The following is a 14,581-nucleotide window of genomic DNA, read 5'->3' as shown; positions in this document are numbered from 1 at the left end:
TGGACCATAAGTTGTTTACTTGGCAAAACTTGCCGGCCAAAAAGAAGTGAAAATAAGATGTTTTCCAAGGAAAAAAAAACATGAAACAGAAAAAGGAAAAACGCATAAACTGTCGCATGTCTTCCTATCTTATTGGATAACATATAGACCAAACTTTAGCTAACGCTTGCCACCGTCATCCCCAATCCCATCACCAGCCAACTGACTGCAGTGAAATAATTCGGCAGTGTTGAAATGCTTCCATCAGCGTTCCTTACCATCACCGGAGTGAACTTATCCTGTATGTCAGTGGAATAAAGGCTGTAGACGCGTGACAGGCCACACTCTTCTGTGAGTATACTATGAGCAGTGGTCTTTGTCAAGCGTTGGGCGGTGTCATCAAAGCAGACAACGACAGCTTCGGCTGTTGAGTCAAACACCTCGAGTTCTAGCCTGAAACTGTGCAAGGTTTGTAATTTATTTTCAGTTATAAGGCTGCATGAGAATGGCTACAAATTAATACAACTAAACATTTTTAGAAACAAACCTTCCTCTCGGGAAGACAACGGGGTTTTCGCACCCATCACACCACATATCGTTGTCTTCACGCCCCACACCTTTCATGCAATTCCCACCGCCACATGTCAGCTTGAACCACTCTTGGCTATTGCGTATGCGTTTGACTTCAACACGACAGGTGAATTCAGCACTCTGCATATATTACCAGCATAACTATAAACTTTAACCATTTGATTCAAAAATGATAACCAATATTGTGCTTATCCAAAATGACATATCCTAAGTGTATATTACATTCTAATGCAAACCTGATTTGACCTTAACCAAAATGATCAACGTTCACATATGCTTGGTTCGCCACGAACTACGTACACTGTTTATCTACCCAATATTTAAATTACATTTTATGTTTTCAATAAATATTTATAAACGTGAATTCGGTATTAAAAAAAACATTACTTTTTTTCGGTATTAAAAAAGTGAATTCGGTATTAAAAAATATTTATAAATATTTATAACTGTTAAAAAATATTTATAAATATCTATAAATGTGAATTCCGTATTAAAAAATAGATTTCGGTATTCAAAAAAAACATTAATTTTTTTAACCGCAATATAGTCCTCCGATGTGAAGTGGATACAACCAACAATCGTGTGGGGTCAGCTTGGTCGTCACAAACTATACGAATTTGGATTTGGTTATTGCCTGTCAAACTCGTAAACTGAAAGTTAGGTTTTAACATATGAATGTAAGTCCAAATAGATGTTTGATTTAAGGTATTAAAAAATAAGCTTGTGCCTTCATATAATAATCAACTCATACATGCATATGAAAATTGTATGATCATATGTAATAACAATCAACCTGTCACGAAGTCATTTCTTGATTTATAATAATACCATAAAAGGATGAATGTATATATATACTGAACATAAGGTTCTTTTTGAGGTCTTAACTAATAAAAAACATCCATATTTATTTAGTGGCAATCTTGTTGTCTAACCCAAAATGTATGATAGAAAATCTAGCACCAAGATCCCACTAAATGCGTTTTTGGTTATTGGGTTACCTTTATAAATAATCCTTCAAGTATCCTTTTAACACAATTAAATTAATTAACTTAAGATCAAAATAAAAAATATATAAACTCATTTGGGTAATCATATTATAATTATCCATAATTAAATATTTAGCATATATAGTTAAGTTAATATTAAATTTAAAAGTATATATTTCTTTAACATTATAATTTTATAAAAGAGACGGTCGAGATAACAAATTACGGAGGCTGGAATCGTGTCATGCGTCCTCCATAATATTATGTGTAGAGATAGAGATATATTGTCCTTTACTCTTCGATTTCGATAAAGATACATAATCTAAAATGAATATTCTATATATACAATGTAGTTTGTAGGGGGCATACCATGTGATGCTTGTTTCTTCTACCGTGGGTCAAGATGGCTTCTAGTGTGGTCTATTTTTCTGAATACTCAGCAACAGAATCGTTCCTTGCCATGGCCACACGTGTAGACAGAGCGGTTATAGGTTGTTGGAGAGAAGGCGGGTATGGGCTGCAATATGGACAAAGATTTATAAAGCCATTTAGATGGTCTTTTGGAATGGACAACATTAATTAACACAAAATTAAATGATGATTGTTATGGGAAAATGATAAGTCACTTACTTTTATTAGAGTGAAACCGAGAAGTTAGGGGTTTGCATACAAAGGGACATAACAATTATAGCCACATTAATATAATAAAGTAGAATTAAAAACATCATTAAAGCTGTATTAATGAAGATAAATATGTAGTTAGGGTCTAGAATCAATGTCCTTTAATTGATGTATGGTTAGAATATAATTTAATATCATGTTAAATTAGAAACCATACATACTGAAAGGAACATGTATAAGAATATATCACTAAGTAACATTAACTATTGAGTATTTTTAAAATATGGTTAAGAACACATAGTAAATTAGGTGACATATACAATTATTATGATTGTCTCTTATGTTATAATTATTAACAGTATTATTATTGTTATCATTGTTATTAGATGACATGGATAAGTCAAAAGGAATAATGTAAACCTGTGTGCTATTTGAGTAAATGTTTATCAATGATTCATATGATAGTAAGATGGTGTAACCTAAGCGAAGCCCCTCTATCATGATAGTTAAGATGCTTAGATGGTTATGAATAATTCACAAGACGATATATATGACAATATAACCTTTATGTAGACGCATTCTCTCATGTTATTCCTTTTTACTTAAAAATTTAGCAATTATTAAACATTATGATGCATTTTTTAAATGAAAAATATTAGAGTATTATAAAGGTTATGTTCGTACAAAAATCAGAGGGGGGGGGGGTTGCTTCTTGTAATACAATAACAAAAAAATGATTTTGACCATTTTGCCCTTACTACTTTCTCATGTTGACATGATTCTTCAAGATTTGGATTTGAAAATGAAAGTGATAGTGTATTAGGGGGTGTTCGGCCGGGATTGTTTAAGGGAGAGGGAGTGTGATTTTTGAAATGGGTTTTCTTGAAAATGTGAAGTTTATGGAAGCATGTTCAAAGGTTAATCATTGATCTTAAACCTACACTCATTTTATATTCAGCGTCATCATGTTCTCTGAATTTTGAATATGCTCGTTTAAAATCTTATATGGTTACAACCTGAAATTCTTATTACCTAAAATATGATATCAAATTCACATTAAAAAACATATATGTTTGATTTATCATATACTGATCGATTACACTTTGAATAATTCAAAGTTTTTAATAACTTTAAGTTTCTAATAATTTTAAGTTAAATAATATTCACTCTATTTTTATGATCATATACTGTAATAATATTTTTGATTTCAAGGTATTAAATCGGTTCCCATATTGTATCCGCTTATTGTTTTTGTTTTTGAACCGGAGTATTTATGATGAATTTTTAGTTTTGTGTTTTTTGTCATCTGAAAGTTTATATTTTTTGTTCTTTATTATTTCTCATCTGAAAGTTCATATTTTTTGTTCTTTATTATTATTTAGATGATGAATTTTACCTTTAAGATTTCTTTTTATTTTCTATTTCGAGATTGTCTTTTTTACATACCTCATCATATATAAAGTAACAGATGAAATGATCCTAACTTAAAATCATATAATGCACAATACTCAAAGTTGGATTCATCTATAAAAGAAAATAAGGGAACTGAAGTTGGTGACTTACCTCTGTCGCGTATGAAAAAGTGACGGCCGTGTTGTTGAATTAGGTTACGGTTGGTGGGTGGTGGTGCACAACTGTATGAAACACTCAAAGTTCGATTCATGATAACAAAAGACCTATTGTCGCCATACGATGACAATGGTGTTGTTGAATCCGGGTACGGTATGCGGGAAGAGAGAGTGCGAGAGGGAGAAATGAAGTAGTGATCCAGCATTTGTGGCTTATTTCAGGTCTTTAAGAAATGTTTAGTTGGCTAATCCAATCATGGCCATTGAAGTTTCTTCAATAAATGGTAACGGTTTCATGTGATGATGACTATTCAGAGTATCTGAATTAATGTGGTTTAAATATTGGTGAGTTGTTCCTTTATCTAATTAAAACATATTGGTTACTTGCAGTAAGAATTCAAATAGTCAGAAGACTTTATATTCATTCACTAATAAAACATATTGGTTAGTTGTAGTAAGAATTCAAATGGACGGATCACTGTATATTGAATATTCACTAATTTAATTAAATGCTTTAATGTAATTTAAAATCATTTATGTTCTTTATTAGTTGGGTTTACGGTCCTTGAATGAGAAATACAATTAATAATTCTTTTTCTTTTTCTTCTTTTTTATTAATTGGAGAAGGACAATTATGCCCCCTTATTAAGGTAATCAAGTGTTGTACTATAAGCACTATAAATTGTAATTACTTACTTTTTGCAGGTATCCTTAGAAAATAATTTATAAAGACACAAATGTATTTAAGAGGCTCATAATTAAGGTTGTAAAAAAGTTGATATAACTAAATTTTTAAGTATATATAGATATAGATTAATTCATTTACTTTATCTTTAATTTTATTTTAAGTCTAACAAAAGGAGATGAAGAGTTGTTCTTAAAATTCCTTTAATTCTATAACACACATATATTTTAAAGTAAATGTTTAAAGTTTTTTATTCCTTTAATTCCTTTAAAATTCCTTTAATTCCATTAATTCAGTTACGTTATCTTTAATTTTATTTTAAGTCTAATTTGTTACAATCATAATATTAATTTTATTAATTTGAAGAAAGAATGTATTTAAGAGACTCATGTATTTAAGAAACTCATGTATTTAAGAGTCTCATTAATCAAGGTTGTAAAATAGTTCATATAACTAAACTTTTAATTATATATAGACTATCATTTTGGTAAATGAGGTTTGGTCACTTTTGTTATTATAGCTCAAATCTTAAATCTTTTACATCTAGGGTTTCAGTTGTTTCATTTTTATTGCCATTTTGGTTTAAAAATAAATCAGGTCATATTTCTAAAATTAAATTCTGCTATTTTGTCTTTTTTCCTCAGAGGCAAAATGGTCATTTATTATTATTATTTTTATTTAAACCTTTATTAAAACAACAATCTTTTAGGTAGCGTTTGGTATGAATGAATAGAAGGCGGAATGGAAAAAAACATGTTTGGTTATCATGTGGTAATGGAATGGGGCATTCCACAAGGAATGTAAACCTTCCAAATATAACAATTTTCATTCCTTTGTGATATGGTGTTTTTTTTCCATTCCTTAAGGAATGGAACAAATATATTATTATTATTATTATTATTATTATTATTATTATTATTATTATTATTATTTTTTACTATTATTGTTATTATTATCATTTTTAATAACCCACCACCGTCATTCACCTCCGCCGTCACACGACACCACCTCCGCCGCCAACCACGGGCGACACCACTACCGACACAACCGTCTTTGTGACTATTGTCGTTGCCACCCACCGCCACCGTCACCCACTTTCGCCACCACCACCACCACCCCAGCCGTCACCCACCACCGCCACCACCCACCGCTGCCCTTGTTGTCTCCCACCGTCGACACCTCCGCCCCCGTTGTCACCCGCCACCACCCCTCGCCACAACCGCCACCCACCCTTACCTCCACCGTCACCCGCCACCCACCTCCACCACCGACCACCACCGTCGACGTCACCCACCACCATTGTCGTCGCCGTCACCTACCTCCGCCCCAACCACCACCCCACCGCCGTTGCCACCACCTCCTCCGACCACCGCTCCGAACGCCACCTATCACCATCCACCACCACCGACTGCCGTCACTCATCACCAATTTTATTCCTCCGTCTATTCTTTCCACCAAACAACACAAACTAATGATTCATTTCATTCTCACATGGTAACCAAACAAGACATGGAATGGTAATGATACATTCCATTACCTCGTTCATTCCATTACCTCTTACATTCCATTCCCTCGTCCATTCCATTACGTCGTACCAAACAGACCCTTAGGTCCCACCACACCCCCACTTGTCTTCTACCTCTTTTCTCTCTGTCTATCTCCTGAACCACCATCCATTACCCAACTCCTCGATCCTATCCACCATTTTGCCACTTAATAACTGCAATCCAGTTGTGAATGTTACCATGGTAATCAAACAAGATTGTTATTTTGTGTAGGTTGACTTTAACTTACCACAACGTTTCGACATCACGTATATTGATTCAAACTCGGATAAGAAGAGGCCCATCATGATTCACCGAACAGTTCTCGGATCTCTAGAGCGGTTTTTTGGTGTACTTATAGAGCATTATGCTAGTGATTTCCCGTTATGGCTTTCTCCAATTCAAGCTCGAATTCTACCGGTCACTGACACGCAGGTAATCAAGATCGACTCTTTATTTAAATGTCTAAACTAGCATTTGAGGTTCAAGATTATAACATGGAGGTAAATGGTAATTTCCTATTTTTTAGCTTGAATACTGCAAAGATTTAACTGAGAAGATGAAAGCGAGTGGAATACGTGTTGAGTTGTGCACAGGTGAGCGACTGCCAAAGCTCATTAGAAATGCTGAGAAGCAGAAGATACTGTTAATGGCTGTTGTGGGACCCAAGGAGGTTGGGATGGAGAGTGTTACAGTCAGATCTAGGTTCGGTGGGGAGCTGGGAACGATGGGCATTGATGATTTCATCACGAAGGTCAAGGATGCTGTCGACAATCAAAATGGGTGTGATGGGGGTCGTATGGGGGATCTGGGTTTTCAAAAAAAATGTGAAGAGTGGGGAAGAAAAAGAAGGGTGAGATGGGAGTGGGGTCCACTCAATTAATAATTTGTTAAAATTATACTTGTAATGACCAAATTACCCCTAATAAAAAGGACAAAACATCATCATTTAATTTAAGGAATTTGAGTTGATTTCACTTTTGGACCAAAATGACAACAAAACTGAAACCACATGTACCCAGATGCAAAAGGTTTGAGATTTGGACTAAAGTGGCAAAACTACCCAAATCTCAAGGACCAAAATGGCAGTTTACTCCAACAATTTATTTCGGCAAAAATAAAAAACTCAAAAAACAAAAATCGTATATACTTGAAAGGATATTATTGACTATGGGTGGGAAAGTGAGCAAGTTGGGTGGGTTTGACTGATAGGTGGGTTTAGATTAGAATAGGTATAGGTTAGGGTGTGCATATAAAAGGGTGTTTGGGAGTGCTTTTAAAACTCCTTTTTTGAAAAGTCAGTATAGAGTGACATTTTGGAAAAGTCATTTTTCCCCTCACATACATCCTCATTGCCAAACATTAAGCTTATGACTTTTAATAAGTCAATAAATTATTTCAAAAAGCTTAGCCAAACATGCCCTAAGAAAAGGTTAGGATGAGTTTTGGTAAGAATGAATTGAAGTTTGCCCTAAGAGAAGGTTAGGATGAGTTTTGGTAAGAATGAATTGAAGTTAGAATGTGAAGAGGTATGGTCCCAATTCCCTGCCTACATGGCAGGGACCACACCACTTTTGTGCACACAAGGCACCCATGTCACCAGAACCTTCTAGAAGCTTCCAGAAGACATCTAGGCGGTTCATAGCTGGCATCAAAGATGCTTTGCCCAACATAAAGGACAACACGTGTCACCATTGACAGAAGGCCACGTAGGCCTGCGACAATCCAGGGAGCAGGGCTGACGCGACCAGTACGAGGTACCCAGCACAAGCGAATACAAGGACGCCACGTGTACCACTACACCCTTCGCGACAGAGCAGACCAAGAGGATATTCCCCTTGGTCGGACAGCTGGCGCACACCCACAGCTGGCACAGCTGCTTCCTCCTTCTTCACCCTCCGGCTATAAATAGGACCCTTCATCATCCAGGTTGATCATCTTGGCTCTCTTTACTCACTCTATACACACACTGTTTTATCCATCTCAGAGCAGTACTTATTCTCACGCCGGAGCCTGGTTAAGAGGGAAAATCCCCTTCCCCCTCTTAACGAGACTAACGGTGTTACTGTTTTGCAGATCTCAGGCCATCGATACGAGCGAGAGAAGAGGTTGAACCCCATAAGTGAAACGACCCTCTTGGTTATCCTTGTGTTAACCATTGTTTCAACATTGGCGCCATCCGCTTTTTTGCAAGACCACTCTCACCTCTTCTTCTCTTCTGGAAAACACTCGTGAAAATGGCAGACCAGAATCATTCACACCCCGCTGACGGAGAAATCTCTTCCTTTGAACTCGTTTCGGACACGGCACACGTCCAACGAGGTCAAAGGAACGAGACCATCCAAGAAGGTCAGCTGAACAACGAGTTTCCATCCATTTTTGGAAGTGCGTCCAGGGCTGCTAGCCAAACCACAACTGGACCCATCTTCCAAACACCAACAAGAATCATCACTCAAACCACAAACGGGGCTGCTCTCCAACCTCCTACGGGGATATTACACCAAACACCGCCGCCGATGCAGACTGTAAGCCATGGACCAGGCCCTTCTGTGCCATCGGAACAAGCACAACTCAACTATTCTGCACTTTTAGGGCTACCCGAGGGAAAAACTCTGGCTTCCTGGTATGCCGAACAAATGGCGTCCATAAACCTCGTTTATACGCAGCTCAGCGCACAACAAGCCTTGCTCCAAGCACAGGCTAACCAATCAGCATTCGTAATTCCACAACCAAGGTCTCTGAGTACACACACGGCTCAGCAGACAAACGCGTGGAACTTACGACCAGAAAGAGAACCAGTGCAACAGGTCAGAAGACCCAGCATACAAGACACGCGCGATACTTATGCTGAAACAGAGAGCAACTTCGTCCAAACCTCCAATCTACAACGAAGGCCGATCCAAACCCGTTTGGGCGCACGCAACATGAATACAGAATGGGAAGAGGAGGAAGACGACCCAACTTACAAGGCGGAATCCACAGTGTTCAGCAGACTTCCTCCAGAACACGAGGCATACAAACCAACCAAGCGCGCGGGGGTACAACCCCAAAGCAGAGCATGATTACACCTTGAGCTATCGTCCTGAGGACATGGCTGAAAATTCGAAATTCATTTGAGAAATCGCATGCGCGGCCATCGACAAAACGAAATTACCACACAACATGGGTAAATACAACGGGTTGACGGACCCAGACGATCACCTCCAGGTGTTCAAAGGTGCGGGAGCAACAGGCGGATGGAACTTACCAACATGGTGCCACCTGTTTGCTCAGACATTCGTTGGCGCAACGCGCATTTGGTTCGACAACTTACCGGCTGGCAAAATCAAGTCATGGGTCGATTTCCGAGAGAAGTTCCTGGCACACTTCTCTCAGCAACGAAGACAAGCCAGAGATCCGGGTGATTGTCTGAACATATGGAGAAAAGACTATGAAAGCGTAGAAGATTTCATTACAAGGTATAACAAAGAATGTCTAGAGATCGGAGACATACCAGAGAAAATGATGCGCGCACACTTCATGCGAGCGGTCAAGTGCGACGATCTGGTTAAAAGAATCAAAGGGCGAGATGGAGGACCCAAAGACTGGGAAACCTTCATTGAAGCGGCCAAGACCATTGCGCAGACAGACAGGCAACTGACCGGTGACGATCACCGTCAGCGCGCACATAACCATAACGATCGAAACAACAGAAGGGGCAGAAATCAACCCTGGAGGGCTCCTGGGAACAGAGAAAGAAGCCCCCCACGGGACGACGCACGCCATACGATCAATCAGATAGCCCATCGAAAAGAAGTAAAGCGCGAAAATAGAGAAAAGCAGTGGACTCCACTAACCAAAACACCTTCCGAAGTTTTAGCCACAGAGAACCATCAGTTCAAACCACCCTTGCAGATGCGCAACAAGAGGGGTCAAGACCCAAATCTCTTCTGTGAATTCCACAAAGATACGGGCCACTTGACTGATGACTGCTTTAGCTTAAAGCAAGAAATCAAAAGAGCTCTAAGAGATGGAAAGCTCGGTCACTTAGTCAAAGGAGGAAAGCGCGATTACCGCCAGATACAACGAAGAGATGAAGGTCCAGACAACAAGAAGCTCAGAAAGCTAGAAACTCATATGGTGCAAGGAGGACCACGGCGACCAAGAAAAAACTACAACAAGCGCGCGCAGGATGATTCATGGCGCGAGAAGCAAGTAGTGTTCCTAGTTGTCAGGGGAGGTCCAAGAGAAAAGCGGCCAATAGTCATCCCAGGGGTGATCGGCCACTACCAAACAGATTACATCTTTATTGATCCCGGGAGCACCGCAGACATCATATATGAACAGTGCTTCAATCAGTTCGACCAAGAGGATAAGGCGTGCCTAGAACCAGTCGATTACCCACTAACTGGATTCTGCAACGAGGCCGTCTTTCCCCTAGGACAAATATCGTTCCCAGTATTGCTTTCCGATGGGAGAAATTCAAGAACCGAAGAAGTCACATTCATGGTGCTACCGGCACATTCAAGACATGACATCCTCTTAGGAAGAGAATCCCAAGGAGATTTCAACATGATCTGTTCCGCACCACATTCTGCCATAGGCTTTCCAACCGAAACAGGCATTGCGTTGATATACGCAAGCAAAGAAGTGCTAACAACAGATGAAATCAGGCCGGCAAAAGCAAGCAAGCCCGCACCACGCATAGAGGCAGAAAAATGGGTATTGAATAGCGCGTACCCAGAACAAACAATCACTTTGGGGCCCGCAATGTCTGATCTAACGCGCGCGGCGTTAAAGAAATTACTGCATGACAACATGGACGTGTTCGCCTGGACACCGGCTGATATGGTTGGTGTTCCACGGCATATAGCAGAACACCGTCTAAACGTCTCCGAAGATGCCAAGCCAGTGGTGCACGCCAAACGCCACCTAGGCGATATCAAACATGATGCAATGAAAGAACAAGTGTTGGAACTGCTAAACGCAGGAATCATCAGGGAAGTCCGGTACCAAACGTGGGTAGCAAGCCCAGTAATGGTAAAGAAACCGAATGGTAGTTGGAGAATGTGTGTCGACTACAAGGATCTGAACAAAGCATGTCCCCGCGACTGCTATGCTTTACCAGACATAGACGAAAAAATAGATTCTTTGGCAACGTTTCGGTGGAAATGTTTTCTGGATTGCTACAAAGGATACCACCAGGTCCAGATGGCTGTTCAAGACGAAGATAAAACCGCATTCCGCACGCCAACGGGGTTATACTGCTACACCAAGATGCCGTTCAGCTTAAAGAATGCAGGTGCCACGTACCAACGGTTGATGAACGAAACATTCAGTGGCGCCATCGGTAAATACATAGAGGTATACATGGACGATCTGGTAATCATGAGCAAGGAGGAGAGTGCGATGCTGGCAAATATTCAGAAGACCTTCAACACGCTGCGCAACGTAAGCATCAAACTGAATCCAACAAAGTGCTCATTCGGGATGGAGGAAGGAAAGTTTTTGGGCTTCATAGTCACTAAAGATGGTTTCAAGGTGAACCCAGAAAAGGTCCAGGCCATAGAGAGGATGCCTTCACCAGCAAACGTCAAAGACATGCAAAAGCTCGCAGGACGATTGGCAGCACTCAATCGGTTCCTAGCTAACCACGCAGCAAAATCCTTCCCATTCATCAAGACCTTGCGCAACTGCATGAAGAAAAACCAATTCCAATGGACTCCGGAAGCAGAAAATGCGTTCCGCGAGATGAAAGACTGTCTAATCAAGCTGCCAACTCTAACCGCACCAAACAAAGGAGAGCCTTTGGTCCTGTACCTCTCAGCTTCCGACAAGGCCGTCGGAGCCGTATTGCTGGTTGATCGACAAGGTGTCCAAACACCTGTGTATTATGTGTCCAGAACCTTAACCGACCCAGAAACCAGATACGCAATCATGGAAAAGCTTGTCCTTGCACTGATTCACGCGTCAAGAAGGCTGCGCCGGTATTTCGCCAATCACGTCAACCACGTGTTAACAAATTACAATATTGGGAATATCCTAGCAAGGCCAGAAGTATCAGGAAGGTTGGCCAAATGGGCGATAGAGCTAGGGGGACACAACGTAGTCTTCAGACCACGACCGTCGATCAAAGGCCAAGTTTTAGCAGACTTCATGACGGAAGTCCCGGATGACAAAGCCAGAGAGTGTAAGGCGATGGAGAAAGCGGAGAAAAAACAAACCGAAGAGCCATGGCTGCTGTATACAGACGGTGCATCCAACGAAGATGGGGCAAGCGCGGGGCTACGGCTAGTAAGCCCTGTCAAAAACGAGTTCACTTACGCCATACGCCTAGACTTCAAGAGCACAAATAACGAAGCAGAGTATGAAGCCTTTCTGGCCGGCTTGCGTTTGGCAATCAAAATGGGAGTCCGACACATCGAAGCACATGTGGACTCCATGTTAGTAGCAGGTCAAATTAATGGTCAATACGAAGCCAAGGGCGACATAATGGCACTCTATCTCAACCAAGCAAAGACGTTGCTGCAAACCTTCTATTCTTACAAGGTGCACCACATAAACCGCAGTGAAAACAAGCCGGCAGACGCCTTAAGCAAGCTTGCGTCAACAAGCTTCCAGCACCTGGCCAAAGACGTGCGCATAGAAGTTTTAAGCAACCCATCTGTTCCACTCAGAGAAGTCAGCGTCATCCAAACAGGAACCACGTCCTGGATGACACCCATAATCATGTACTTACAGTCCGGGATACTTCCAGAAAATAAAGCTGAGGCGCGGAAAATCCAGTATAAATCAGAACATTATCAGATGGCAGACGGGATATTGTACCGAAAGTCATATCTCGGCCCGCTGCTAAGATGTGTTGACGCCGACGACGCAAATTATCTGATCCGGGAAGTACATGAAGGCATCTGCGGTATCCACGCCGGGCCACGCATGGTAGTTGCAAAAGTAATGAACGCCGGTTACTACTGGCCCGGAATGCACCTCGATGCCGTGAAGGAATTAAGGAAGTGCAACGGCTGCCAACGGCATGCACCAAAAACCATGCGTCCAAAAAACGAATTGGTACCAGTAACAACCGCATGGCCCTTTCAGCAATGAGGCATAGACATGGTGGGCCCTTTCCCAGAAGCTCCGGGGGCAGTCAAGTTCATCATCGTCGCGGTCGATTACTTCACCAAGTGGGTGGAAGCAAAAGCACTTGCGTCAACCACATCGGCAGTCGTTAAACGATTCATCTGGGAACAAATCATATGCCGGTTCGGCCTGCCACTCCGAATCATCACAGACAATGGTACAAACTTTGCAGCAGACGATCTCGAACGATGGTTCAAGGAACTAAACATTGAACATACCTTCTCGTCGGTCGCACATCCGCAAGGGAATGGTCAAGTTGAAGCAGTCAACAAGAGCATCGTCGATGGCATCAAAGCAAGACTCGGTGAAAAAAAACGAGGGTGGGTCGATGAGCTACCAAGCATATTATGGGCCCATAGAACAATGCCCAAAACAAGCAATGGAGAAACACCGTTCAGCTTGGTCTATGGGTCCGAGGCTGTGATCCCAGCAGAAATCGGGCTTCCATCTCCGAGAATGCTCTCCATGAATCTGATCAATAACGAAGAAGAAAAGGGGATCGACCTGGACCTCCTAGAAGAACGGAGGGAGATGGCAGCAATCAATGAAGCCAAATACAAATCAAAGCTTGAAAAGTATTACAACTCCCGAGTCCGGATCTGCACCTTCAACCCAGGCGATTATGTCTTAAGGGACAACGAAGCGTCCAACGCAGAAAAACCAGGGAAACTGGCTCCCAAATGGGAAGGCCCGTACATCATTGATGAAGTCCTCGGCAAGGGGGCATACAAGCTACGCACCATGAACGACAAAGAAGTTCCAAGAACCTGGAATGCCCAACAGTTACGAAAATGCTACATATAAACATGTAATCGTATAGGGCGAATCGCCGACACATTTACCTAATACAAGAAGTGTTTGGCTATCTTTACTTCATGCAAATTTTTTGTCACAACTGCATTTATTACTTCGGGCGTACACGAAAACATCAATGGCTCGACCATAGGAAACGTTGTAGACCTCCAAGGCTCGTCACAACCAAGTGAACAGCCGGGTCAGAAACACAACCAAAGCCTACAAAACGCCAAAAAACATAACTTCGTGCCCACATAAACACGAAAATATCGATAGCAAGGCAACTAAACATTGTAATGCTCCCAAGGCTGTGATCCCAGCTGAGCTCACACAATAACCTGCAACTCGATCACTTCGTATGTCACATGCAAGCGCGCATACTTAAACGACAGAATAAAAACGTTGTAGTAACACAACACCACCTGTCAGCGCCATCATTCATTCGCGACACCTAATCAAAGTAATTCAACATGCACATATTATGACGATTTCAAAATTTGCATAACCATAATCAAAGTAACAACATATCTGTCAAATACATAACACCACAGGTAAGAAATTTCAAATTGTCTCAAAAACAACCATTACAAACCCATTCAGGGCTATACACGGCACACAGGCCAGAAACTTCTAATCAAGAATGGCTAGAACCAGCACCTCCTGCACCACCATCGCCATCATCTCCCAAAGCTT

At 41.0% G+C, this 14,581-nt stretch overlaps 2 protein-coding genes across 2 annotated transcripts; one reads left to right on the top strand and one right to left on the bottom strand.

Moving 5' to 3' along the window:
* Positions 1 to 155: 155 nt before the first annotated feature.
* LOC118481745 lies at positions 156 to 1,963 on the bottom strand. The gene is made up of 3 exons (XM_035976973.1): positions 1,926 to 1,963; positions 527 to 690; positions 156 to 438 (listed from the first exon to the last, which is right to left on the bottom strand). Exons 1-3 carry the CDS (start codon positions 1,926 to 1,928, stop codon positions 156 to 158), a joined length of 450 nt encoding a protein of 149 aa, XP_035832866.1. The 5' UTR covers positions 1,929 to 1,963.
* Positions 1,964 to 6,213: 4,250 nt separating this feature from the next.
* Positions 6,214 to 6,857, top strand: LOC110875701 (threonine--tRNA ligase, chloroplastic/mitochondrial 2-like). The gene is made up of 2 exons (XM_022123905.2): positions 6,214 to 6,409; positions 6,504 to 6,857. The coding sequence occupies exons 1-2, from the start codon at positions 6,281 to 6,283 to the stop codon at positions 6,855 to 6,857; spliced, it is 483 nt and encodes a 160-aa protein (XP_021979597.1). The 5' UTR covers positions 6,214 to 6,280.
* Positions 6,858 to 14,581: the final 7,724 nt, after the last annotated feature.

This window comes from Helianthus annuus, chromosome 9 (assembly GCF_002127325.2).
Source record: "Helianthus annuus cultivar XRQ/B chromosome 9, HanXRQr2.0-SUNRISE, whole genome shotgun sequence".
Lineage (NCBI taxonomy): Eukaryota > Viridiplantae > Streptophyta > Magnoliopsida > Asterales > Asteraceae > Helianthus > Helianthus annuus.
Note: the sequence above shows the minus strand (reverse complement) of the source record. Positions and strands in the feature narration are given on the sequence as shown.